General features: G+C 36.1%; 1 protein-coding gene and 1 pseudogene across 2 annotated transcripts; one reads left to right on the top strand and one right to left on the bottom strand.

Annotated features, from left to right (window-relative positions):
- Nucleotides 1-104: 104 nt before the first annotated feature.
- On the top strand, nucleotides 105-2,618 carry LOC107636675 (uncharacterized; annotated as a pseudogene). Its single transcript, XR_015880998.1, has 9 exons — nucleotides 105-109; nucleotides 367-604; nucleotides 694-770; nucleotides 1,016-1,066; nucleotides 1,317-1,378; nucleotides 1,474-1,654; nucleotides 2,089-2,181; nucleotides 2,350-2,394; nucleotides 2,479-2,618. The product of XR_015880998.1 is annotated as an uncharacterized LOC107636675 (transcript).
- A 9,198-nt stretch (nucleotides 2,619-11,816) lies between these two features.
- On the bottom strand, nucleotides 11,817-12,557 carry LOC148568252 (uncharacterized). The gene is made up of 2 exons (XM_088484666.1): nucleotides 12,459-12,557; nucleotides 11,817-12,113 (listed from the first exon to the last, which is right to left on the bottom strand). The coding sequence occupies exons 1-2, from the start codon at nucleotides 12,555-12,557 to the stop codon at nucleotides 11,817-11,819; spliced, it is 396 nt and encodes a 131-aa protein (XP_088340792.1).
- Nucleotides 12,558-26,976: the final 14,419 nt, after the last annotated feature.

Here is a 26,976-nt window from a genome sequence, read left to right as displayed (position 1 = left end):
CGCCAAAAATCGACGGTCAAGTTTTTTGTCGATATTTTTCGACGGCTTGCCGTCGATAAAATAGAAAAGAGATGATTTGAAATAAAATATTAAAATTGACGACGATGTCGTCGATTATTTTAACAACCTTTTAAACCCCTTACTACTATCATCACATTACCGACGAAACAGTAGTTGAAATTTTTTTTCTTTTAAAATCGACAGACTGGTTGTCGATTTTAATAATTAAAATATCGACGACTTTTGGCGTCGATAAATTTAAACGATAGAGATTTCTTCTATAGATTAAATGGACGGTGTAGATTTATTAAATAAAATAGACAACTAAAGTGTTGATTTTTATTTTAACTAAACTCGACGAAATAGCCGTCGATTTTTATCCAAAAGAACACCTCTCCCGCGTTTGCTTCCCGCGTCCGTTGTTTCACTCATCTTCCCAAAATTTAACCCCAATCCTTCAGACAATCAGGGTTCAGGTGAGGCTTCTTCTCCTCCAACGCCTGAGAATAAAGACCAGAGACGGAGTCACGGTCACGGAGAGAGGCAGAGAGCAGAGCTTCTTCTTCTTCTTCTGCCGAACCCGCCGCCGCGCCATCCTCTTCGTGTAAGTTATTCTCTCTCTCTCTCTCTCTCTCTATCACTTTATCACATTGTTATTTGTGAATATGCATGTAAGTTCTTCTTCTTCCACAGATTCTTCGTTGTAACGTCTTTGCCGATCACTGTCGCTGTGAGCCCGGAGCCAGAGCATGTTGCTATCGCAGCTTCTTGTAAGTTCCTCTCTGTCTCTCTCTGATTATTATATTCATTTTTGCAATTTTTGTATCAACTATTTTCATCATGAAATTCTGAATTTGCTTTTGTTAAACCTAATTAGCATAATCAATTGATCACATTACTTCAGCTCAACTAGTTTGTTAAACCTAATTGCATTTGTTTATTTTGCTTTCATTAATGTGGAATCTAGCTTGTCTTTTATTAATGTGGAATCTCTTTGCACTGATACATTTGGCAGGCTTCTTGTTTGGTCGCCACAGTTAGCTTCTACACATGATGTAGTTTTGCAGTACGTATCTACTGAGCAATCACTTCGGTTGCATTTTTTGTACTGTGTGTTTCATAGACTATGCTTTGGTTAGACTTTGAAGGATCAGCTGAAAAATTGTGATATATCTGAATTTCTATACTTTGTTTGTGTCTAAACTCTTAACCTTACTTTTATCAAATTTCTATCTTGTTTTCTACTTGCTGATTTCCATTCTCATTGTTGTACAATATCATTGTATCATCCTAAATATTGTACAATTTTTGTGTAGCAACTTTTGTGAGCTTCCTATTGGTTCAGTTTGTCTGGCTGATGTTCAGACCAAGGGGAGAGGTTTGATACAACGTTTGAGTTTTTGTGATTCTTTGTTCTATTTGATCATAAATGTTATATGTTGCGCCAAGATTGATCTGAGCGCTTACTTTCAGGTCGCTCAAAGAATGTCTGGGAGTCTCCGTTAGGTTGTCTCCTGTTTTCCTTTACTCTGCAAATGGAGGATGGGTGAATAGTTCCGTTGGTGCAGTATGTGGTTTCCCTTGCTATCACAGAAGCAGTGAAGGATATTTGCAACAAAAATGTATTCCCCTCAAATACATTCTGGTCATAAAGGTATTTATGTATACTTTTTTTCTTTGACTGAGCATAAAACTCAAAAGTGCAATGGACAAAAGGAAAATGATTCCCCACTTTTTCTTGTTTTCAAAAAAGTAATCATACACATCATAGGTGCTGATAACTGATAAGGCAGCCTTATAAGAGAATTTCCTTTAAAAGATATAGTATGTTACAAGAATTTGAAAAGCCTTTGAAGCTCTCTCTACTAGGATAATGAGTACTACTAATGCAAGGAACATGAGATGGAATAGAATGGACCAATGGCTTGTAATTTGAGCTATTCTTTTACTGCAAGATTTTCTATTCCTCTCTCAGATACTTGCTCAGACCACAATCTCTATGAGTGTAACTCAACTTTCTATGATTATATTTAGTAGTATTATTATGAGACACTTAAGCATCATTAATTATTAAATGAATGATTTCAGGTGCATATTGTATACATGGGGGGATAAGATATATGATAATCCAGACACTACTAAAAAGGTTCACCACAAAATATTATCTTCACTTCTAGGAAGGTATGGCTTTGTAGTACTCTTCATATATCCGTTAGTTTCAAATGGAGCTGATATTGTAATAATGCATTGAGATTCAAGAAAATAATATATCAAGTGTCCACTTTCTGTTCTGAAACAAAGAAGCTACAAAGAATTCAATTCTTTACAGCTATAAGTATGGATTTTCAGGGTTTGCTGCAAGGTTAACAAAATCTCAAGCAGAAGAAGCAGCAAGTATGATCTTTGAACCAATTAATCTTATTGTTTTTTAATCGTTTAAGCACATTTTAAAAGCTACATTCATACTATGTGTTACAGAATTTCCCGGGGTAGTTTCTGTCATTCCGAATCAGATACACAAACTTCACACAACAAGAAGTTGGGACTTCCTTGGTATCCATCATTCATCTTCAAACACTGTTTCCAATGAAATCAACTTAGGTGAAGGAACCATAATAGGTGTCATCGACACAGGTAGTACTTTCTTTTCCCCCTCTTACACATTAATTTGAACACATTAATTTGAATCACCTAATTAATAATATTTTGGATAAATTATATTCACTTCCCTAAAATATTTCTAAATTATTACTCTCATCTCTTCTATAATTGTCTAATTTATACTAACCATCCCTAACTTATGATTTTTATTTTTGAAGTGATTTTCTGAAGCGATTTTGAATTTTTGATATACTTGCTGCTTTGGTACAAGGAACAAGAAAATGGGAGTTCTAAAGGTAAGTGAATTGCAGTTCCAATTAAGGATCCACCTTTTCTCTTGTGAGATTTAATTTGTTCACTGGAAATCAAACATTAGAGCAGAGAGATAGAAGTTTTGAGGTCATTATCTGTTTATCCTTATTTATTTTAAGACCTAATATTTGAATATTATTAAACGGGGAGATGGATTTCTCCTAAAGTTATAGCAAGGATTTACATGGTTTTGTTACTTGAACTTTTTAATATGCTTATTATGCCTCCATGATCAAAGCACTGTCATGATTGTGACAAGTGTGTTCTTCAGTTTGATCATCATTGTGTTTGGCTTGGTAACTGCATTGGGCAGGGCAATCATTGCCGGTTTTGGTGAGTCAATTATATGTAATTTCTTCATTTGCATGCCGTTATTGAAGATAAGAACTTCCACAGTTAACAAATCTTTAGCTTGTTGATATTAGTATTTATATCAATAAGGATATTTAGTTGAAGAATCATTGACCTGAAAATGAAATCACTAAAAATTTTCAGTTTTAATGCTTCTATGTTAATTGTTAACATTTTTTTCTTTTCATTTTGGTTATAGGAAATGTATGTTAATTCAGTTTGGATGGATTCAGGTGTATAAAGGGGTGCTTCCTGATGGAAAAATCGTCGTGATCAAGCAAGCTCAGCAAAGATCAATGCAAGGAGGCCTAGAATTCAAGACTGAAATTGAGTTGCTTTCAAGAGTTCATCACAATATATTATTAGTGGATTGCAATTTAAATGAATATAAGTCTAAGTTTAGTTATTTATTGTGTCTTAAATCTTTATGTTAGAGGGTTATTTATTATTTTGATTAGTTTGTAGACTCATTATTTAATATTTAGTATAAATTTTTTTTATATTTAAAAATTTATTTGTCTTGTTATCTAATATTCTGTATAAATTTTATTTTTATATTTAAAAGTTTATTTATATTAACGGTTTACTATTTTTCAAATAAAAAATAATGAAAACATATAACTATTAAAATCGACGACAAAGTTGTCGCTTTTATAAATTATCTAAATAATTAAATCGACGGCAAATGTGTCGATTTTATTCAATCACATATCGACGGCGTTGTCGTCGATTTTATTAAACATATTATTGACAAAAGTGTTGTTGATTTTATTGAGTTAAATATCGACACAAAGGCTGTCGATTTTATTGAATCAATTATCGACAGAGAAGACGTTGATTTTAAATTATAATATCGACGGCAATGTTGTCGATTTTATTAAGAATGTAAAATTCTCACACCCATATTACAGACGGAATAAACGTTGATTTTATTAAATTATTATCGACGGCCATGAAAGCCGTCGATTTTATTAGCATTTTAAAAAATCGACAAGCTTTATAGTGACCAACTACGTCGTCTATTTTGCCGTCGAATTTCAATATTATCGATGGCTTAGCCGTTGATTTGGCCGTCGATTTTAACGACGTTTCTTGTAGTGCCCATTACAACCTTGAAAAGACCTCATGATGTTTGCATTTGTACATTAAATATTTGTTGATTGGTTAGATGAAGAACAATGTTTTAGAAAGCATGACTAGAGGAGATTAGAGTGAATTAACCCTAGACACTTGAGCGATTAGAGTGCATATACACTTCCAGTGAGGGTTCAATGCTTGATTCTGTGTTCCTGGCTTTCATGAGCTATCTTCTTTTGTAAGTTTACTTGTACTTTATTTTATGATTTGAATTAGTGAGATCCAGTTCAAATTTCTTCTTGAAAGATTTGCTTACTTTTAAACCAAGTAGGAAAGAGCATTTTTTGCATTTAGTTGCATTCATATAGATAGGTTGCATTGCATAAGTTCTACCATTCTACCTTCACTCTTTTGGTTCTCTTGAGCTTAGCATGAGGACATGCTAATGTTTAAGTGTGGGGAGATTTGATGCACCACTATTTCGTGGTACATTTTATGCTAAATTGAGTGGATTTTATCCACTATTCTCACACTTATGCATAAAAATTGTGTGTTTTACATTTCCTTCCTAATTCTATGATATAGTTGAAAACATGTTTCCTAGGCCTTTAAATAATCAATTTTAATTACCTTTTATTAACATCCGATGCCGTGATCTATGTGTTAAGTATTTTCAGGCTTTATAGGACAGGAATGGCTTAGAGGACGGAAAGGAAGCATGCAAAAGTGGAAGGAACGAAAGAAAGTGGTGTTTTGAGAAGCTGGCAGCGATGCGTACACGTGGGCGACGTGTACGCGTGACTGGCGCAGAAGACGAGCGACGCGTATGCGTGACTGACGCGTACGCGTGACTTGCGCCACGTGCAGAAATTGCAGAAGATGCTGTGGGCAATTTTGGGCTGTTTTGGACCCAATTTTCGGCCCAAAAAACACAGATTAGGGGCTGCAGAGTGAGAGAATCATTCATTGATTGATAGAACTTTCATTCACATAATTTTTAGGTTTTAGATGTATTTTTCTAGAGAGAGAGGCTCTCTCCTCTCTCTAGGTTTTAGGGTTCTTAGGTTTTGCTATTTTCAATTTCAGATTTCTACTCGATTTTAATTTAGTTTCCCTTCTACTCTTATTTATTCTAGCACTTTAGTTTCTTTTCTCTTGGTGATTTATTTATTTATCCACTTTAGTTTATGAATTCTCATGTTAGATTTGATTTTCTACTTAATGCAATTTGAGGTATTTCATATTTATGATTGCTTTCTTCAATTTATGTTATTGATGCTTTCAATTGGTTGTTTAGATTTTATTATCTCTTATTATTTTTCTATGCTTCTATGTTGTGCCTTCCAAGTGTTTGATAAAATGCTTGGTTGGATTTTAAACTAGCTTTTTATGTTCTTAGTTAAGATTGAGTAATTAGAGACTCTTGAATTGTCAAAGTCTCTTGTTGATTGACAATTAAAAGTTGCTAGTTGACTTGAATTCTACTAACTCTAGTCTTTCCTTAGGAGTTGACTAGGACTTGAGGGTTCATGTTGATTTTCTCACTTGACTTACCTTCAATTGTTAGAGGTTAACTAAGTGATAGCAAAAGGCAATTACCATCACAAGTGACTATGATAATGGGGATAGAAATTCCAATTATCAATCCTTGCTAAGACTTTTCTTAATTATTATTTTATTTCCTTGTTATTTATATTACTTGTTCCTTATTTCAAAATCCAAAAAGATAAAATTCCATAACCTATTATAAGTACACTTTCCTAAAATTCCTTGAGAGATGACCCTTGATTTGAATACTTCGGTTATTATTTTTATTGGAGTTTGTTACTTGTGACAAATAATTTTTTGCATGAAAGGATTATTTGATGGTTTAGAAACTATACTTGCAACGAGAATTCATTGAAGAATTCTAAACACACAAAAATCCGTTCATCAGCCGTCCTTCCTCTTCCCCCTCTCCTTCTCTTGCTATCTGATTCCAGCCTTTCCCTTTCTTTTCCTTTCTTTCCCTCTCCGTTCTTCCCTTTCTCTTGCTGTGTGTGTATTTTTGTGTTGTTAGTGTGCATTTGGGGACTTGGTGGTGTGGCAGCTGGGAGGGTTTAGGGCTAGGGTAATTGAAGGTGAGTGAGTGAGTGTGGGTAGAGTTCGGGTAAAATTAGGATTAGAATTTTTAATTTGAGAATTAGGGTTTGTTTTTGGAAAAATGTAAAATTAGATATTTTTAGATAAATTGAGATTTAGTAATTTTAATTAAATTAGACTATACAGTATTAAATATTTATGAAAATTATATAAATTTTAATTAATTTTAAACTCAAAATCTCATTATTTTGATAAATAATTTTTTGAAAATAAAATCATGAATAACTATAATAAATCATAAATAATTTATTATTTATTTTTTAACAACCAAAAATTTTAAAGGCTTAATAATGAGTGTTGGGTTATGGTGGATTTAAGATTTTCGTAAAAAGAAGGATAAAACTAGAATTCTATATTTTGTTTTTAAAGAAGTTTTTCAAAAATTTATTTAAATGTAAAATACATTAAATTTTAGAGTAGTAATAAAACAAAAAATAATATTTGTTATAAATTTATTTTAAGTAAGAGAAGGAGGGTGACCCAGCGAGCAGTTTTGCCTTACCTTGAGTGGGAGAAGTAGAGCCGTGGAGATAGTAAAAGTGGACGAGAATAGCGAATAGTAGAATGAAGAGTGAAAGTGAGGGTTACAATTAAGGTTTTTACTTTTTACATTTGTTTTTATTTTCAATTTTAACTATTTTTATTTATGTTTAACAATTAATTTTTTTAATTTAAAAAAATTAATTTTTAGTCAATATTTAAGAGTTGATTATTAGTAAAAATTATATATTAGTTTTATAAAAAAATATTAAATAACATATACCATTTTTTAAAAATTAATCATTTAATCTTTAATTTTTTTATAAAATAATTAATTAATACAAATAATATTTTAAAAAATTAATTTTTAATTCAAAATAAAATTATCTTAAAGATTTTAATATTTTAAAATAATTTTTTTAGGTACAAAAATTCTTGCATTTTGTGACAAACAAATAACTTGTTACAAACAATATTGAATTTTGTGACAAATTAATTTTTTGTTACAAAATAATTAGAGTTTTTGAAACAAATGGATATTTTGTTACAAAATATTTTAAACTTTTACAACAACTTCATCTTTTGTTACAAAATATTATAAAATTTTGTTACAAAACACCGGTTTGTTACAAAAGGCAATATAATTTGTAACAAAAAAATCAAATCGTTACAAAATAACAAAACGTTTTGTAACAAATTATATTATTGTTACAAAACATTATTATTATGTAACAATCACTAATTTTTGATACAAAAAATTTTTTTTTGTAACAATTTTAAATTTGTTACAAAGTTTTTGTTACAAATGTTCCATTTTCTTGTAATGTACCCCCAACCCTACTAAGAACTCCCAGTTCTTACACCTTTCCTTCCTCCCCTTCAGATGGAGACCGGAGTCCTGTTTTATGAGATGGACCCTCCCTACATATATGAGGATCCTGTACAGCATAGGTTTTACGTAGTAGCTGCAGAAATTAGGATCCGTATGTACGTTCTACCCGACCACCCTTTCCGTCATCCAATTAACACTCCGCACTTTAACCCTGATATGCCTTATGAGTTCCCGTTGCATTGGCTCCACCTGGATGCTCCATTTTATCCATTCCCTGACGGACCTATACCTCATCAGCACCTCGATTAGCCTGAGGATCAGGTGGACCCTGAGCTTGAGCCTATGGAAGAGCATATACCAGAGCCTATACCTGAGGAGGATATTATTGTAGAGCAGATCTCAGTATCTTCGCCTGAGCCATCATCTGTGGAGCCACACACCACCTCCATTAGTGGATCGACGAGCGTTGGCAAGACCAGTAGTATGAGTGCTAGGGCCCCTCCTGAGATTGTTGAGATTTCTGATGATGAGGACGAGGATCCTGAGGAGTGTTCAGATGTGATTGTGATTTCTTCTGACGAGGACAGTTGATGCTTGGGAGCTGATGATGTGGCTTATGGGAGTTTTTTTGTGTTAGCCTAGCTTTTGTGTTTTAGTCTCTCACTTTTTATTAGACTCACTGAGAGGATAGGATGTATGTAGTTGATTAGGCTAGTTTTGGGTGCCAGCTTAGGACTTCCTATATGGACCAGGGCCCAGAGTGTTAATTATATGTATAGTAGCAAGATGTGAAGGGTTGTACTCTAACTTATGATCTATGATATATGTTATGTTTATATATACATTGTTGACCTTGTGTATGTTTTACTTAATCCTTTATATGGCTCGGATATGTTTAGTTAGTTACCCTCGCAAATCTTTTTTATAAAAAAAAAGTTTTTCCGAAATTCGATAGTACACTAATATGATTACAGGCTTAGTAATAAATAGTTAAAGTTTTAGATAAGAAAGTTGGTAACACTCGGTTATCAGAATAATCATGACGTACTGAAAATCGGGTCGTTACAACAACAACATATGATAACAATGCCCAATAGATAAGATATAAGGTTCTGGAAAGCCGAAGGTAATCCTAGAACTTCCAACATGCATAAGATTCAAACTTAGAAACATTTTTATAAAAATTCCATAAAGGGTTATCTAATCTTAAGGATTTTCTAACTAACAGATCACTGCTGTCTCACAGCCTTCGCCAACCTATCCTCCATGTGATCCCATCGCCATCGCCTACCGATCCTCCTCAATCCCAGCAGAAAACACAAGTAATGCAATCAAGTAATACATAAGTAATATACATATATAACAGGTAATTCAATTAGCAATTAAACATGTTATACAAGTTGGCACAATGCAAGTAAACAAAGGAAACAAACACATAAGAATACATATGATGATTGCCTATCCTATTGGCCGTGATATCACTTGTCGATTCAACTGCCAACCTGACACATACCCTTGGGATATCACCTATCGGTCAGAATATAGTTGGCGCCCCAAGGATATAGTGCCCGACACACTATTCAGAGATATAGTGTCCAGCACATTCTTGTGACTCAGAAGGATGCGAATGGGATACTCTGTCTTAGACCTCACATCTCAACGTAAGCGAGATTAACCACCGTCCTTACGCCAGCGTTGCGACCTCGACAAGCGGGATTAACCACCATCCTTGCCAGGCACATAGCGACTTAGCAATCATAGCACATCAGTAATAGATTATTCAGTCTCAGTGATCACATCCATTCACATCATGTTCAATAGCCTCAATCATTCATTTTTCTCAATTCATCATCAACCCAACACCCCGCCAATCCACTCAACTTATTCCATCTACAGAACTTTCCAAGCCTAAGTCACTGTCTCTAATCTTATAATAGAAATATATTTAACTAAGACCACTCATTGTGTCTACGTTGTCCCAAAAGCCTAAATACTAGCTAGGGGATCCTAAACAGTAGTTACAAAGGTTTGAAAGCTAGAGGAGTTATCAAAAACACAAAAATCACATTTTCAGCAAAACAGGGGTGATGTGTATGCATTCCCGTTCCGGCATACGCATGAGTGTAAAAATTGGATTGTCGCGTGCGCGAGCATCATTCGCATATGCGAACCTTCAAAATAGAAAAGGGTTCCCGCGTATGCAAGCCATTGGTCACGTACGCATGGGTGTAAAATTAGCATTTTCATGTACGCATGCCAGGGTCGTGTATGCATGAGTGTTAGGACAGAGGCCCATCCTCGGGTACGCATGCCTGTTCCGCATACGCATGCCTCTTAATTTTTAGAAAAAGCTGTTTTGCTACAGAATTCAATTTTTCACACCAAACTTCAAACGCGTATAACTTTTTCGTTAAAAAAATTATTTTTCATACAATTTTCAAATGGCATAAACCTCATGGACCAAATTTTCATTAAACAAGTTTCATCAAAATTGAGGGTCTTGAGGCCAAGTTATGGCCCATCAAAATTGGTTCAAAAGCAAGGTTTTACCAAAATTTGCAAAGTCCTCTAGTTTTCCAAAACTCAAAACCAAACCAAACCAACCATACCCAATTCCAATCCTACACATTCATACACATTACCAATTACACTTCCATCATTGTTGAACCATACAACACCTAACCATTTAGTTCCAAATCATCAACTCTTTCCATAATTTTCACTCATAAATTATCGTTCTCAACAATTATCAATCCAAGCATCAATTATATCACATTTACACCATTCCAATCCATAACATTTGCTATTCATCAATATATCATTATCAAAACTCATAATCCTCATCATTGATCATCAACATCAACATCATCATCAATCATTATCAACATCAAAATTATCATTAATCATTATCAACATCAATAATTATCATCAACTTCATATCACCACAACAAGTTCAACAATAACCAATTCATTCAATTCAATCCTATCTTAAGGTCCACTAGCTTAAGTTACCCACAACATTACATATTATTTAAAGAAAACCGAAACCATACCTTGGTTGATTCCCGCACAAGTACAAAATCACCAAAATAATCTCCTTCTCACAAGCCTTCAAGCTCAGCCACCAAAGCTCAATTCAAAGCAAATCCAAATCACCAACTCAACTCCAATCAATAAGAATTTAGGCTATATCCATATAAATTACCAAAATCAATCATAGGGTTCACAAATATGACAAACCATAAGGGTATAGAGTATTCTTACCTTATTTACTATGATTGGGACAAAACCCAACAATTTTCCAATGTTAGATCACACCTAGACAACCAAAATCATAAAACTCACTCAATCACCATAGCCAAAACTTGAAATTATGTAGATGAGAGAACTAGGTAAGAAATTAAAATTTTCTTACCACTTTGTTTAGATGAAATCGAAGAGCTTAGCGAGAGCTTCACGTGGCTATAAGCAGCATGCAAATTGGAGCTCCGTAGCTCAAGATATGAGCGATTGAAGAGGAGAGTGAATAGTATTCTTCCTCTCTTCAACTGCCCTAACCCTCTCTTTGTGGTAAAATAAGTTGAATGCTTATGAGTTGGAGCTTTTATATGTTGGGCTTGGGCCCAACTTGGGCCCGGTCCAACCGTTTAGTGTATTAGGTTCATTTGGCCCAACTTTGGACCATAACCTTTAGAATTAGTATCCGGTTTTTAATTCTAAATATTTTTCTAAGTTTTTCTGCAGTTTTATTTTCTCACTCGTAGTACCGGATAGACTTAAGCCGGTACTGCCGGTTAAATTGCCGGTATGCATTTTTATGTATTTTTTCGTAGAACAATATATTTTTCCACTCGGAAAAATTTGTTAAATCCAAATTTCACCTTTGAATTTTCTAATTAATATTTCTAAAATTTTAAACTTATTTCGAGCAATTGAATTATTATTTTATTTTAATTAAGCAGTTAATTAAATTCCGGTTCTTACATCCTCCCCTCCTAATTAGAAATTTTGCTCCCAAAATTTAGAATTTACCTGAGAATAACCCGGGATAATCCTTTCGCATTTCTGAATCCAATTCCCAAGTATGTTCTTCCATTCCAGCTCTCCTCCAAGCTACCTTCACCAACAGAACTTCTTTTCTGTGCAACTTTTTCACACTCGTGTCATCAACCTTCATAGGTGTAACTTGAAACGTTAAGTTCTCCTTCAACTCAACCGATTTGGGCTCTAACACATGAGTTGCATTCGGTGTGTACTTACGAAGTTGTGACACATGGAATACATCATGCAAATTAGACAAATGTGGCAGCAAGGCCACCTGATAAGCCACCAGCCCGACTCACCTCAACACTTCAAAAGGCCCAATGTACCTCGGATTCAACTTCTTTGTCTTAATTTCTCTTCCAATCCCAGTTGTCGGAGTAACTTTCAAGAATACGTGTTTACCCTCTTCAAATTATAACGACTTTCTCCTCTGATAAGCATAACTCTTTTGTTGGCTTTGTGCAGTCAGAATCCTAGCTCGAATTTGCTTGATCTTCTCAGTGATCTCTACTACCAAATACGGACCCAAAACACTTGATTCACCAGCTTCATATCAACATAGTGGAGATTGGCACTTCTGTCCATACAAAGCCTCATATGGAGCCATTCCAATACTCACATGAAAGTTGTTGTTGTACACAAACTCCATCAACGGCATGTAATGATCCCAACTTCCTAACTGATCCAGCACACACGTCCTTAGCATATCCTCTAACATCTAAATAGTCCTTTCTGACTGTTCGTTAATTTGTGGATGATACGATGTGCTGAGACATAGTCTCGTACCGAAAATTTTTTGAAAAGCTCCCCAAAACCTTAACATGAAAGAGGGATATCGATTTGAAACTATCGTCGTTGGCACACCGTGCAACCTCAGTATATATTTTATGTATAGTATCGCCAATTCTCCCAGTGAATAGTTCACTCAGATAGGCAAAAAGTGAGGGGACTTGGTCAATCGATCTACGATCACCCAAACCGCATCAAATTCTGACCTAGTCCTTGGCAAACCTGATACAAAATTTATAGCCACTCCTTCCCACTTCCATTGAAGAATCTCAAGAGGCTGTAAAATTTCCGACAGTCTCTGGTGCTCTATCTTCACCTTCTGACACGTCAGACACTTGGACATAATGGTTTTGGTGAATGCCAACTTGCACCAAACCTTGATAAATCAAGGAAGTTCGGCAGACATCTTGTTCAAGCTGAATTTTGACAAGCTATGTCTTGAGCCCAAGGACTTAAAGGCCTATCCGAATTTTGACAAGCTAAGTCTTGAAACCTCGATCCAGCCACCAGGGTATATCAACCTTTACACCACCTTAAAAAAGGACCAAAGAGTGTAACACCCTACCACACAGAGCGTTACACTTAAGTCGTAAAACAGAGGTGGTATGGTATTGTGACCTCTAAAATATATATAATTATAAAATAGTATTGGAAATGATACATTATACGAGGAGCCTTGAAAACGGGTAAAGCAAAAACGCAAAACTAAAAAGCGCAACGCTCAAAAGTAACGTAACTTGCGTATGAAGAAACTAAGGTTCACTAGCATAAATATATAAAAGACAAGAGTAGAGGGTCAATAGTACAAAATATCAAGCTCCAAACTTAGCCTGTGAAGCCAACGCTGGCCGGAGAATATTTACATACATATCTGCATAACCCAATCCAAAATATATACACAAAACACTAGTTCTCCATAAACCTCTAGGAGGTACAAAATAACAAGTTACTTGGACAGAGTTAAGTACATATATATACATAAACTACACATCAAAATATAACCCAGGAACCACTCTGCTGCAGAAGTCCAGACGCCTAGCGAGGTGCCTGTAAGAACCGCGAATTAATTAACCGATTAATTAACGTAAAATAACAATAATTTAATTGCCCAAAATAGGTCTAAAATTTTAGAATATTAATTAGAAAATATAGATATGATATTTGGACTCAGTAGATTTTTCTGAGTTGGAAAATGTAATTTTTTTTTGAAAAATTGCATAAAAACGTGTACTGGTAAGTTAACCGGCTTCATTCTGTCTGGTACTATGTGAGAATGATAAAAACAGTAGAAAAATTTAGGAAATAAATTAAAATTAAAAATCGGACACTAATTTTAAAGGTTTGGCTCGAAATTGGGCAAAACAGGTCAAAAATACTAACGGGTTGGATCGGGCCCAAGTTGGGCCCAAGCCCAACATTATATAAGTCCATTAAGTGGCAATTTCAGTAACTTTCAATACAACACAGCAACTGCAGCATAAGTTAGAGGAAGAGAGGATAGGGTTTTACAAGCACTATTCACCTCATCATTCATTTGATCATAACTCGAGCTACGGTGCTCCGATTGACGAGCCGTTTGCGACCATGCGAAGTTCTTTCCGAGCCTGTTGTTTCTAATTAGGTATTGAAGTAAGCTTTTCGAAAATCTCTGCCCAGTTCTCAGTCCTTAAGAATTTCGAAATTTAGGTCTTTGTTTTGAGTGGATTTTTGTGATTTGGTTATTTAAGTGCCAACCAATAGTGAGGAATTATTGGGTTTCACCCAAATTTGCGGTAAGGTAAGATTGTCTTAAACCCTAATGAAATTATGATTATTGAGGAACCCTAGAATTTATGTTGTGTATATTAATTGTATATATCTTGGAATTTATTATTATTGGAGCTTTTGGGTTGTGTGTGGTGGCTTGTTGAACTTGGAAACTTGCGGATGCTTGGTTGAAGTAAAAATTTGGTGTTTGGAGCATATTGGGAATCGGCTAAGGTATGGTTTCGGTTTTCTCTATGTAATATATAATATTTTTGGATACTTAGGCTAGTGTGACCCATAGGATAGGTTGGATTGAAATGGTTGTTGAGATGGTTGAATGAGGATGTATGATGCTTTGATGAATTTGAATATTTTAATAAATTGTGATTTTGAGGTTGATAAATGATATTTGAAGTTTGAGATTGAAGTTGAATGACTTTGATTATGATGATTGTTAGTGATATAATGGTGATTGATGATTTGGTAAATTCTGAGGTAAATTGGAGTTTGGTGTGGTTTTGATTTAGTTTTGGTTATGAGTTTTAAGGATTTGAGAAATTAGTGAACTTTGGTAAAAATGTATTTTTGATGAATTTTGACAGATTATAACTTGAGTCTCAAAGTTTAAAATTGAATGAAACTTATTTTAAATTAAAGATGGCTTTGAGAGCTTTAAATTGATATAAAGTTTGTAGAAAATGGATTTTTGTAGAGGAAGTTATGACCGTTTAAAGTTTGATGTCAAAATCTGAATTCTGTGATGTTGCAGAATTTTATGATTTCTGGTTTGTGTGCGCACGCCCACTGCTGTGCGCGTGCTCTCATCAGTGGCAAATTTTGACATGTGCGCACGCACACCTTGTGTATTTTTGAAAACGTGCTTACGCACACACTTGTACGCACGCACACACAGGGAGGTGCTTACTGTTGGGAGTGCTAGCACACTCTGGTGCACACACACATCCTGCGAAATTTGCAAGCTATGCGTACACACAGCCTCATGCGCACGCACACGCTGGGAATGACAGTCTGTTCAGGGTGATCACACGCATCTGTGCGCACCTTTAAAATGAAAACTTTTGCCTTCTGTGTGTACGCACACTTCTATGCGTACGCACACTTCTTGAAAATTCTTCTGTGCGTGCGTACACACAACCCTATGCGTACGCACACTGCCCTATTTTTTAATAAAAATCTTGTTTTTGTCTGTTTTACCTTCCCGCCAAGCTTGTAAACTTCTGTAACACTTATCTAAGATCCTTTAGCTTGTTTTTAGGTGTCAAAATATGGGGAATGCTTTAGGTAAGATATTTTCTTGTACAAAGTTTAGAAAATAGAGACTTAGGTTCTGGAGTACTGAGGACGGATTTGGTTGTGTGAGAAGGCAGAGTATTGTGTTGATGATCACTGAATATGAATTGTGGAAATTATGAATTGATGGTGGTTGAGACGAGTCTGGGACTCGGAATGGAATGATGGATCACCGATATACTGAAAAATGATTTCTGAAAACCACTGAATTACTGATTTATATTGAGGTTGTTGAGACGATATGTGCCTGGTAGGGACGGTATGTTAATCTCGCCTGTCGAGGTCATGGGGGCGGCGTAAGGACGGTAGGTTTATCCCGCTTATGTTGAGATGTGAGGTCCGTGGCAAGAGTATCCCGCTTTGGATCACTAGAGTGTGCAGGCACTATATCCTGGACCGTGTTCCGGGCACGATATCTCGGGGGTTCCTATTATGATACCGAAGGGCGACATCTCCATGGAGATGTGTCGGGTTGGAAGTTGAACCGACAATGTGATATTACAGCCAATAGGACAGGCATTCATCATGTGCATCTTCTATCTGTTTGTTTTCTTTGCCGACTTAAAATTGCTTGCCTAATTGTATAACATGACTAAATGCTACTTGAATTTCTATATATACATGCTATAATTGTGCCTTACTTGCATTGTTATTTATCTGTGTATTCTACTGGGATTGAGGAGGTTTGGAAGGCGGTGCCGATGGGATCGCATGGCGGTTAGGCTGGCGAAGGCTGTAGGACAGCGAAGAATTGTTAGATTAGAAATCCACTAAGTTAGATTACCCTTTTTTTCATTGTGGTTCTAAAGTTAAGGTTTAGTTTATGTATGTTTTAAACTTGAATCTCATTATGGATATCGATGAGTGAATATTTTATACGCTTTTTGGCATCATTTTCATATAGTTTTTAGTATGTTTTGTTTAGGTTTTATTGAGTTTTCATAGGTTTTAGTGCAAAATTCACATTTTTGGATTCTACTTTGATTTTGTGTGTTTTTATGGAATTTCAAGTATTTTTTGGCAAAAATTGAGGAGCTGGAGCGAAAGTCTGATTCAGAGACAGAGAAAGCACTACAGATGCTATCCGGATCTGACCTCCTTGCATTCAAAAGAGCTTTTCTAGAGCTACAGAAGTCCAAATGGAGCGTTCTTAATGGCTACGAAAACCTAACATCCAGCGCTTTCCAGAAAAGTATAATAGTCTATACTTTGCTTTAGAATTAAAAGCCCAAAACTGGCATTCAATGCCAGCCTCCTGCCCTATTCTGGCGTCCAACACCCAAAGGAGAAGAAACCAGCGTCCAAGGCCCATAAAGGACCCCCTAGCCAGCGTTCAACGCCCTAGAGACCTCCTAGCATGTGTATCTTAATCAAGCTCAGCCCTAACACTCACCAAGTGGGCCCCAGTAGTGGATTTTAGCATTAAAAGACTGTTTTACTCGTCTTACGTAATCCTTAGTCATTAGTTTAGTATTTAAAGGACAAGGATCACCCTTGTTCAGAACTTTATGCCATATTTTTGAATTCCTCATTGTATTTTCTATCAGTATGAGTTTCTAAACCTCCTAGGTTGAGGGGAGGAGCTCTGCTGAGTTTTATAAATTAATAAAGTACTACTGTTCTATCTTAATACATGTTTGATTCTCTATTCTAAGATGTATATCCGTTCTTCATCATTATGAATGCTTTGAACCGGCACAAGGTTATCTCATTCTATAGTGGTTCAGAGTGAGTCTTTCATCGGACAATGATGAACCACTAGTTTGATTATACATCTCCTAAATGGCTAATCCTCAACTTCGTTGGGGACTTCTTGAGACACCAGTTCAGCCGAGGTATGGGGAGATTAGAGTCTTTGTGGTAGAGGCTAGAACCAAAGGTACAGCATCCTCTTATCCAAAAGATTCGACCTTGTCTGTGGTATTTTGAGTAGGATCATACAAGAGAATGAACTGCAGGAGCTTCACCCTCAATCAGACTGGATCCGCATTAACCCTGGGGTTCAGATCTGGAGGAGCATTGGCGATCTTGTAAGAAAGGCATTGATCACATACAACCTACCATAGAAGAAATCATTCACAGTTGGAATAGACAGTAAGACCAGATTAATCCAGAAGAAAAAAGCATCTCCAAGCCTTAACCATCTTCTTAGCATTGCATTCACCATCAACTGAGTAACGTTTTATTTATTTTCTTTTTATGTGTTCAAACAAACAAACAACTTTTCTATCTGTCAAACTAAGATCTACAAGATAACCATAGCTTGCTTCAAATCACAATCCTCGTGCGATCGACCCTGACTCACTCAAGTATTACTTGGACAACCCAGTGCACTTGCTGGTTCAGTTGTACGAAGTGTGGGAATTTGTGCACCAAGTTTTTGGTGCTGTTGCTGGAGATTGTTCGAGTTTGAACAAACTTATAGATTATCTTGTTGCTTAGATTAGGTAATTTCCTTTTCTTTATAGATATATGATGGGGGAACAAATCGTCGGTAAATAATTTCACAAAAATAAGCGCGTTGCAAGTATAGATCTAAACCGACAATTAAACCTCAATCAAATTTAATTTGTTTGTCACTTAAGCAAACCCAATAAAATTAACCGAAGTATTAAACCTCGGGTCGTCTCTCAAGAAATTGCAGGGAAGTATGTTACTATTGGTTATGAGATAGTATATTTTTGGGTTTTTAAATGTTGAACAAGGAATTTAAATGACACAAAAATAAACTAACAATTAAGAAAAGTCCTAGCAAGGATTGATAATCGGAATTCCTATCCTCATTATCAATGTCAATTGTGATGGTAGTTGTAAATTGCACTCACTTAGTTAACCTCTAACAATGAAGGAAAGTCAAGTGAGCAATAATCAACTTGAGTTCACAAGTCCTAATCAAAGACTAGAGTTAGCGAAGCTCAATGAACGGGCGGAAAACTGCCGATTAAGAATTTATAGAGTAAACAGCTTTGCAAGTACAGTTCTTAACCGACGAAAATCCTGCTTATCAATTTAGAAAGAGTGTCACAATTTTAAGAACAAAATACTGGGAGTAGAATTCCCAGGTCATCTCCCAACGAGTTGACAAAAGAGTGCTATTTTATTAGTCAGGAATTTTCTGAGAAATTTTAAGAGTTGGAGAACAGAAAAGTAAATAATTATAAATTAAAGCAATGAAAATTAATGAGAGAATTTATGTAATTAAAATTAAAGGCCTTGACTGGGAGAATATTAATTGGAATTTCTATCCTTGTTGGATTTTTCCAAGTGCAATAGTAAGAGGTTATTGTTCTACTTAGTTATCTTTTACTGAATAAAGGAAAGTCAAGTAACTAACTAACCAACTCTGAATCCCAAGTCCTAATCATCTCCTAAGGAAAGATTAGAGTCAGAGACTAGAAAGCCAGCCAACAACTTCTAATTCCCAATTGACACTTGAGTATTCCAACTCAAGGGTCTCCTTTTAATCAACTCCCAACTCAAGTTGGGAGTCTACTCCATTGACATGAATACAACGTTCACAGGCATAGAAAGAGAATAAAAAGAAGACATGATAAATTAATTAAAATAATAACTGAAAATTAATTAAAGGTAAAAATAGTTCTTTGCATTAATAAATTCTAAAATCATAAACATACGTATCTGAACAAGGTTAATGGGCAATTAAAAGAGTAAAGGAATAAGAAAACAACCTAGAATAGTAGAAACTTCAATAGAGGTAGTAACTCTTGTCAATATCCAAATTAAAAGCATAAATTCTGAAACTATGAATGTGAAGAAACCTAGAGGAAGTAGTGATTTCTCTCTAAGATTCTAATCTAAAACTAAAAACTATGCGAATGAGAATTTGTGTTGAGTCTCTGCTTGTCCCCTGGCTCTAGTATGTCTTTCTGGGCCAAAAACTGAGTCCAAACTCAGCCCAAAATCGCCACCAGCGTCTTCTGCGTTTTCTCCACGTGGCGCATGTCACGCATACGCGTCAGGTACGCACACGCGTCACCGTGCAATCTCGCTTCTCACGTGTACGCGTCAGGTGCGCACACGCGTCACCATGAAAATCTCCAAATCACGCGCACGCGTGAGCCATGCGTGCGCATTGCTCCTCGCTGGTTGTCTCCTTAGTTTCTTGTGTTTCTTCCATTTTTGCAAGCTTCCTCTCCATCCTCTAAGCCATTCTTGTCCTATAAAGCCTGAAAACACTTAACACATAGATCACTGCATCAAATGGTATAAAGGGGAATTAAAATACACAATTTAAAGGCTGAGGAAGCAAGTTTTCAACCATAGAACAAAATTGGGAAGGAATTGTAAAATCATGCAAATTGTATGAATAAGTGTGCAAAGACTTGATAAAAATCACTCAAATTAGCACAAGATAAACCAAAAAATAGTGGTTTATCACTCAAGCCAGCTAGCAAGTCTCAATCACCAACCCACAAGAGACTTTAGCAAGTCTCAATCACCAACCCACAAGAGACTTTGGCAATTCAAGAGTCTCTAATTACTCAATCCAAGCTAAGAATATAAAAAGCTAATTCAAAATATTCCCAAGCATTTTATCAAACACTTGGAAGGCACAAAAATAAAAGCATAGAAAAATAATAGAGAATGTAAAATCTAAAACTAACAATTGCAAGCGTCAATGATAACAAATAAAGGAAGAAGCAATAAACATGAATTACCTCAAATTGCATTAAAAGGGAAATCAAATCTAACATGAGAATTCATAAACTAAAGTGGCAACATAAAGTAAGCAATAAGGGAAATAAATAAACTAGAATCCTAGAACAATTAAAAGTAGAAGAGAAACTAAATTGAAATAAGATAGAATTCAGAAATTAAAAAGGAATAAAACTAGGAACCCTAAAACCTAGAGAGAAGAGAGAGCCTCTCTCTCTGGAAAACTACATCTCAAACCTAAAATTATGTGAATGAATTGTTGTATCAATGATTCCCCCACTCTTCAGCCACTAATATGTATTTTTGGGCTTGGAACTGGGCCAAAAGGAGCCCAGAAATTGCCCCAAGCATTTTCTGATACGTGCAGCACGTGGCTTTGTCACGCGTACGCGTGATCCATGCGTGCGCGTCACCTAAATATATGGCAACTATAGTAAATTGCATATCATTTCGAAGCCCTGAATGTTAGCTTTCCAACGCAACTGGAACCACCTCATTCGGATCTTTGTAGCTCAAGTTATGATCGATTTAGTACGAAGAGGTCAGGCTTGACAGCTTAGCAATTCCTTCAATTTCTTGTATTCCTTCCACTTTTGCATGCTTCCTTTCCATCCTCTAATCCATTCCTGTCCTATAAACCCTGAAAACACTTAACAAACATATCACGACATCGAATGGTAATAAGAGGGAATTAAAATTATCAAATTTAAGGCCAAAGAAGCATGTTTTCAATCATAGCACAAAATTAAGAAGGAAAATGTAAAACATGTGAATTATATGAATAAGTGTGAGTTTAGTGGATAAAATCCACTCAATTAAGCACAAAATAAACCCTAAAATAGGGTTTATCAATATAGTTTTATTTTATCTGAGTCTTTTATTTTCTTTTCAAAAATTTTTCAAAAATATTTTCTTTTCTTTATTAATTTTGATCTTTTATTTGAGTCTTTGTTCTTGTTCTTGTTTGAGTCTTTTTTGAATTTCTTGAGTCTTTTTTCTAAAAGTTTTCGAAAATAGTGTCTTTTGTTTGAGTCTTGTGTCAATCTTTAAGTTTGGTGTCTTTTGCATGTTCTTGTTTTCTTTGAATTCTGAGTTTTGTTTTTGGTGTTCTTCTTGATCTTCAAAGTGTTCTTGTTTTTTTTCTTGTTTTGATCTTAAAATTTTTAAGTTTGGTGTCTCTTTGTATTTTTCTTTGCAATTTTCGAATTCTAGGTGTCTTAGATAAAAAAATTTTAAGTTTGGTGTCTTTTTGTTGTTTTTCTCTTTCTTCATTAAATTCAAAAATAAAAAAATTAAAATATCTTTTCTTATCTTTATCTCAATTTTCGAAAATTACAACCAATTTTTCAAAATTTAATTTCAAAATCATTATCTTATCTTATCTTAGTTTTAAATTTCAAATTCAAATCTTTTCAAAAATCATATCTTTTTCAAATTACTATCTTATCTTTTTATCTTTCTTTAAAATTCAAAAATGTTATCTTATCTTATTTCAAACTCAAAATTTAAAATTCAATTTCAAAATTTAAAATTTTAAATTCCAAAATTCAAATTTCAAAATCGAATCTTTTTCAAAAATCTTATCTTATCTTAATTCTAATTCAAATTTCAAATTTAAATCTTTTTCAAATTTAAATCTTAAATTCAAATCTTTCTTAATTAGTTACTTGTTTTCTCTTTCTTCTTTCTTAAAACTTTCTAACTAATTCCTCTCTCTCTTCTATTTTCAAAATCCTTCTTCTATTTCTCTTTTCTCTTTTTTGAAATTTATTAATTAATTTTCAATTATTTTTAATTAATTAATCTTTATTTTCGAATTAAATCAATAAATAAAATAAAAATAAAAATATTTTAATTACAATTTATATCTTTATCCTTCATTCTTCTTCTTCTTCTACCTTTCTTCATCATGAACCCAAATGGAAATGAAGAGTTCAGAAGAACTCTGGGGTCTTATACAAATCCCACTACTGACTTCTATGGAAGAAGTATTAGCATACCTCCCATCAGAGCAGTTAGCTTTGAACTAAACCCTCAACTCATTACTTTAGTGCGGAAAAACTGCCAGTATTCTGGACTTCTACAGGAAGAACCTACTGAGTTTCTGGCAGATTTCTTAAAGATTGCTGACACAGTACACAATGAGAGAGTAGACTAAGATGTCTATAGATTATTGCTCTTTCCTTTTGCTCTAAAAGACCAAGCAAAGAGATGTTAGATAACCAGCCCAGATCTAGCTTGAAAACTTGGAAACAGCTAGTGGACAAGTTTTTAAATCAATACTTTCCTCCAAGAAAATTAACCCAGCTAAGATTGGATATCCAAGGTTTCAAACAAGGAGACAATGAATCTCTTCATGATGCTTGGGGGAGGTATAGAAAGATGCTAAGAAAATGTCCCATTGAAATATTTTTAGAATGGGTACAGCTAGGCATCTTTTACTATGGACTTTCAGACATGGCTAAAATGTCTCTAGACCACTCTGCTGGTGGTTCCATACATATGAGAAAGACCATTGAAGAGGCTCATGAGCTTATTGAGACAGTTGCCATTAATCAGCATCTGTACTCATGTACTAAGACTCCTATGAAAGGAGAGGTTAAGGCAATATCTACTGAACCTAACCCTCCAGAACAGGATGCCCCATTGACTCAGCAACTACATGCCCTTGCCCAGCAAAAACTGGAATTGCAAGAGGCTGTGCGAGAAACTCAGGCTTCTAACAGGAATATAGAAGCCCAACTGAATCAAACAAGGTAGCAGTTATCCAAATTGATAACAGAGGAATGCCAGGCTATGCAATTGAGGAGTGGGAAATCCCTAAACACCCAACCTTAGTGCAACATGAGATCAAAGGAAGAAAAGCTAACAGAGGAACACCAGACTGCGGTCCAAGACATCTCTGAGGGTGTTGAACGCCCAAAGAGGAATGTCATTGGCGCTCAACACCAAGAAGGGGTATTCATCCCTGGCATTGAATGCCCAAATGGAGGCAACAACCTTGACATTGAACACCCAACAGGGGGCAACTGGCGTTGAACGCCAGAAAGGGGACAGCAACAAGGGTGTTGAACGCCCAAGCAAGGGTGGTCAGTCACCTACTGATAACAACCCCCTAGGCAAGCTAGTAACCCCCCTTCCAATACACAAGACACTCAGCCTCCATCAACCAAGATTGATGAGTATAAGGCCAAGATGCCATTCCCTTAGAAACTCCGTCAAGCGGAAAAAGATAAACAATATACCCGCTTTGCGGATTATCTCAGAACTTAGATATCAAGATCCCTTTTGCAAAGGCTCTTGAACAGATACCTTCTTATGCTAAGTTCATGAAGGAAATCTTAAGTCATAAGAAGGATTGGAGAGAGACAAAAACAGTCCTCCTCATTGAAGAGTGCAGTGCAATCATTTAAAACAGCTTACTGGAGAAACTTAAGGATCCTAGAAGTTTTATGATACCATGCGCTCTAGGGAATGCTTGCACAAGGACAGCTCTATGTGATCTTGAAGCAAGCATTAACCTAATACCTGCTTCATTATTAAAGAAGCTTTGCCTGACTAAATAAGTCAAACCAACCCGCATATGCCTTCAACTTGCTGATGATTCTATTAAGATACCATCAGGAGTGGTTGAAGATATGATTGTTAGGGTTAGACCATTTGCTTTTTCCACTGACTTTGTGGTGTGGATATGGATGGGCACAAAAGTGCATCCCTTATCCTAGGAAGACCTTTCCTAGCTACAGGAAGAACCCTCATTGATGTGCAAAAAGGGGAAGTAACCCTAAGAGTCAATCAGGATGAATATGTACTGAATGCTGTCAAAGCTATGCAGCATCCAGACACTCCAGAGGAGTGCTTGAGCATTGACATCATCGACTCCCTGGTGGAAGAAGTAAACATGGTTGTCAAACTCGAGTTGGAGAAAGCAGATAAAATAAAGGAGACTTTAAGTACTCCTAAAGAAGATGATAAACCTCCAAAATTCGAGCTCAAGCCATTACCATCCTCCCTGAAATATGCATTTCTGGGAGATGGAGACACTTATCCTGTAATCATAAGCTCTGCCTTAGAGCCACAGGAAGAAGACGCACTAATTAAAGTGCTCAAAACTCACAAGACCGCCCTTGGGTGGACTATAGGTGACCTTAAGGGTATTAGCCCAACCCGATGCATGCACAAAATCCTGCTAGAGGATGACGCCACACCAGTGGTGCAACCACAAAGGCGAATGAATCCAACTTTGAAGGAAGTGGTGCAGAAGGAAGTCACTAAGCTCTGGGAGGCTGGGATTATTTATCCCATCTCTGATAGTCCCTGGGTGAACCCTATCAAAGTTGTTCCCAAAAAGGGAGGCATGAAAGTGGTTCATAATGAAAAGAATGAATTGATCCCTACAAGGACAGTTACAGGGTGGCGTATGTGTATTGACTATAGAAGGCTCAATAACGCCACCAAGAAGGATCATTTTCCTTTACCATTTATTGATCAAATGCTAGAGAGACTAGCATGGCATGCCTTTTATTGCTTCCTCGATGGATATTCCGGGTACAATCAAATAGCAGTGGATCCACAAGATCAAGAGAAGACAGCATTCACCTGCCCATATGGCATGTTTGCCTATAGGCGAATGCCATTTGGCCTGTGCAATGAACCTGCTACCTTTCAGAGATGTATGCTATCCATCTTCTCTGATATGGTAGAAAAGTTTCTTGAAGTGTTCATGGATGACTTCTCTGTCTCTGGAGACTCATTTGACTCCTGCCTTGATCATTTGGCCCTAGTTCTGAAAAGATGCCAAGAGACAAACCTGGTTCTAAACTGGGAAAAATGCCACTTCATGGTGACTGAAGGCATTATTCTTGGGCATCGGATTTCAAACAAGGGGATAGAAGTGGATCATGCTAAGGTGGAGGTGATTGAACGATTGCCACCACCTACTAATACCAAGGTAATCAGAAGTTTCCTAGGATATGCAGGATTTTACAGGAGGTTCATAAAGGATTTTTCGAAAATTGCAAAGCCCCTGTGTAACCTCTTTGCCACTGACGTTCCATTTGTCTTTGACTAAGAATGTCTGCATGCCTTTAAGACCCTGAAAGCCAAGCTTGTCACTGCACCTGTCATCTCTGCACCCAACTGGAACTTACCATTTGAACTTATGTGTGATGCCAGTGACCATGCCATTAGCGCAGTTCTGGGACAGAGACATGACAAGCTTCTGCACATCATTTATTATGCCATCGTGTTTTGAATGATGCACAGAAGAACTATACCACCACAGACAAGGAACTACTTGCAGTGCTTTATGCCATTGACAAGTTTAGATCCTATTTAGCAGGATCTAAGGTCATTATCTGCACTGACCATGCTGTTCTGAGGTATCTACTCACTAAGCAGAATTCTAAGCCCAGGCTCATAAGATGGGTATTGCTCCTGCAAGAGTTTGATATAGAAATTAGAGACAGGAAGGGTACAGAAAATCAAGTGGCTAACCACTTGTCTCGAATTGAACCAGTGGCAGGGACTTCTCCTCCCTCCACTGATATATCCAAAACTTTTCCAGATGAGAAACTCTATGCCATCTGGACAACACCCTGGTTTGTAGACATTGCAAATTACAAGGCTATATAAGATTCATTCCCAAAGAGTACAACAGGCAGTAAAACCAAAAACTCATACATGATGCAAAGTACTACTTGTGAGATGAACCATATCTCTTTAAAAGATGCTCGGATGGAATAATCTGACATTATGTGTCTGAAGAAGAGACACAGACAATCCTATGGCATTGCCATGGCTCAAGACTATGGAGGACACTTTGGAAGTGAGCGGACAGCCACCAAGGTTCTCCAAAGTGGCTTCTACTGGCCCACACTCTTTAAGGACTCTAGAGAGTTTGTTTGTAATAGTGACAGTTGTCAAAGGGCTGGCAATCTCCCTCATGGTCACAACATGCCTCAGCAAGGGATCCTAGAGATTGAGCTGTTTGATGTATCGGGTATATATTTCATGGGACCCTTCCCACCTTCATACTCAAACACCTACATCCTTGCAGCAGTAGACTACGTGTCTAAATGGGTTAAAGCAATAGCATCACCCACTAATGATACTAGAGTAGTGATTAAGTTCCTCCAAAAGAACATCTTCAGCAGATTTGGTGTCCCTCAGATACTGATTAGTGATGGAGGTACTCATTTCCGCAACAGACAGCTTAATTCTGTCTTAAGCCATTACGGAGTTCGCCATAAAGTGGCAACTCCATATCATCCCCAAATATATGGGCAAGCTGAAGTCTCAAATAGAGAACTAAAGCGAATCCTAGAGAGGACAGTAAGTGTCTCTAGAAAGGATTGGACTAGAAAGTTTGATGATGCTCTGTGGGCATACAGAACAGCTTTCAAAACCCCCATTGGAACCTCACCATATCAGCTGGTATATGGAAAATCCTGTCATTTGTCAGTGGAACTAGAACACAAGGCCTATGTGACAACTAGATTCCTCAACCTTGATGCTAAAGCAGCCGGAAAAAAATGGCTAATCCAACTAAATGTGTTGGATGAATTCCGACTAGCTGCATTTGAAAATGCAAAGATCTATAAAGAAAAAGAAAA

This window comes from Arachis ipaensis, chromosome B4, assembly GCF_059453495.1.
Source record: "Arachis ipaensis isolate K30076 ecotype BB chromosome B4, ASM5945349v1, whole genome shotgun sequence".
Taxonomy (NCBI): Eukaryota; Viridiplantae; Streptophyta; class Magnoliopsida; order Fabales; family Fabaceae; genus Arachis; species Arachis ipaensis.
Note: the sequence above shows the minus strand (reverse complement) of the source record. Positions and strands in the feature narration are given on the sequence as shown.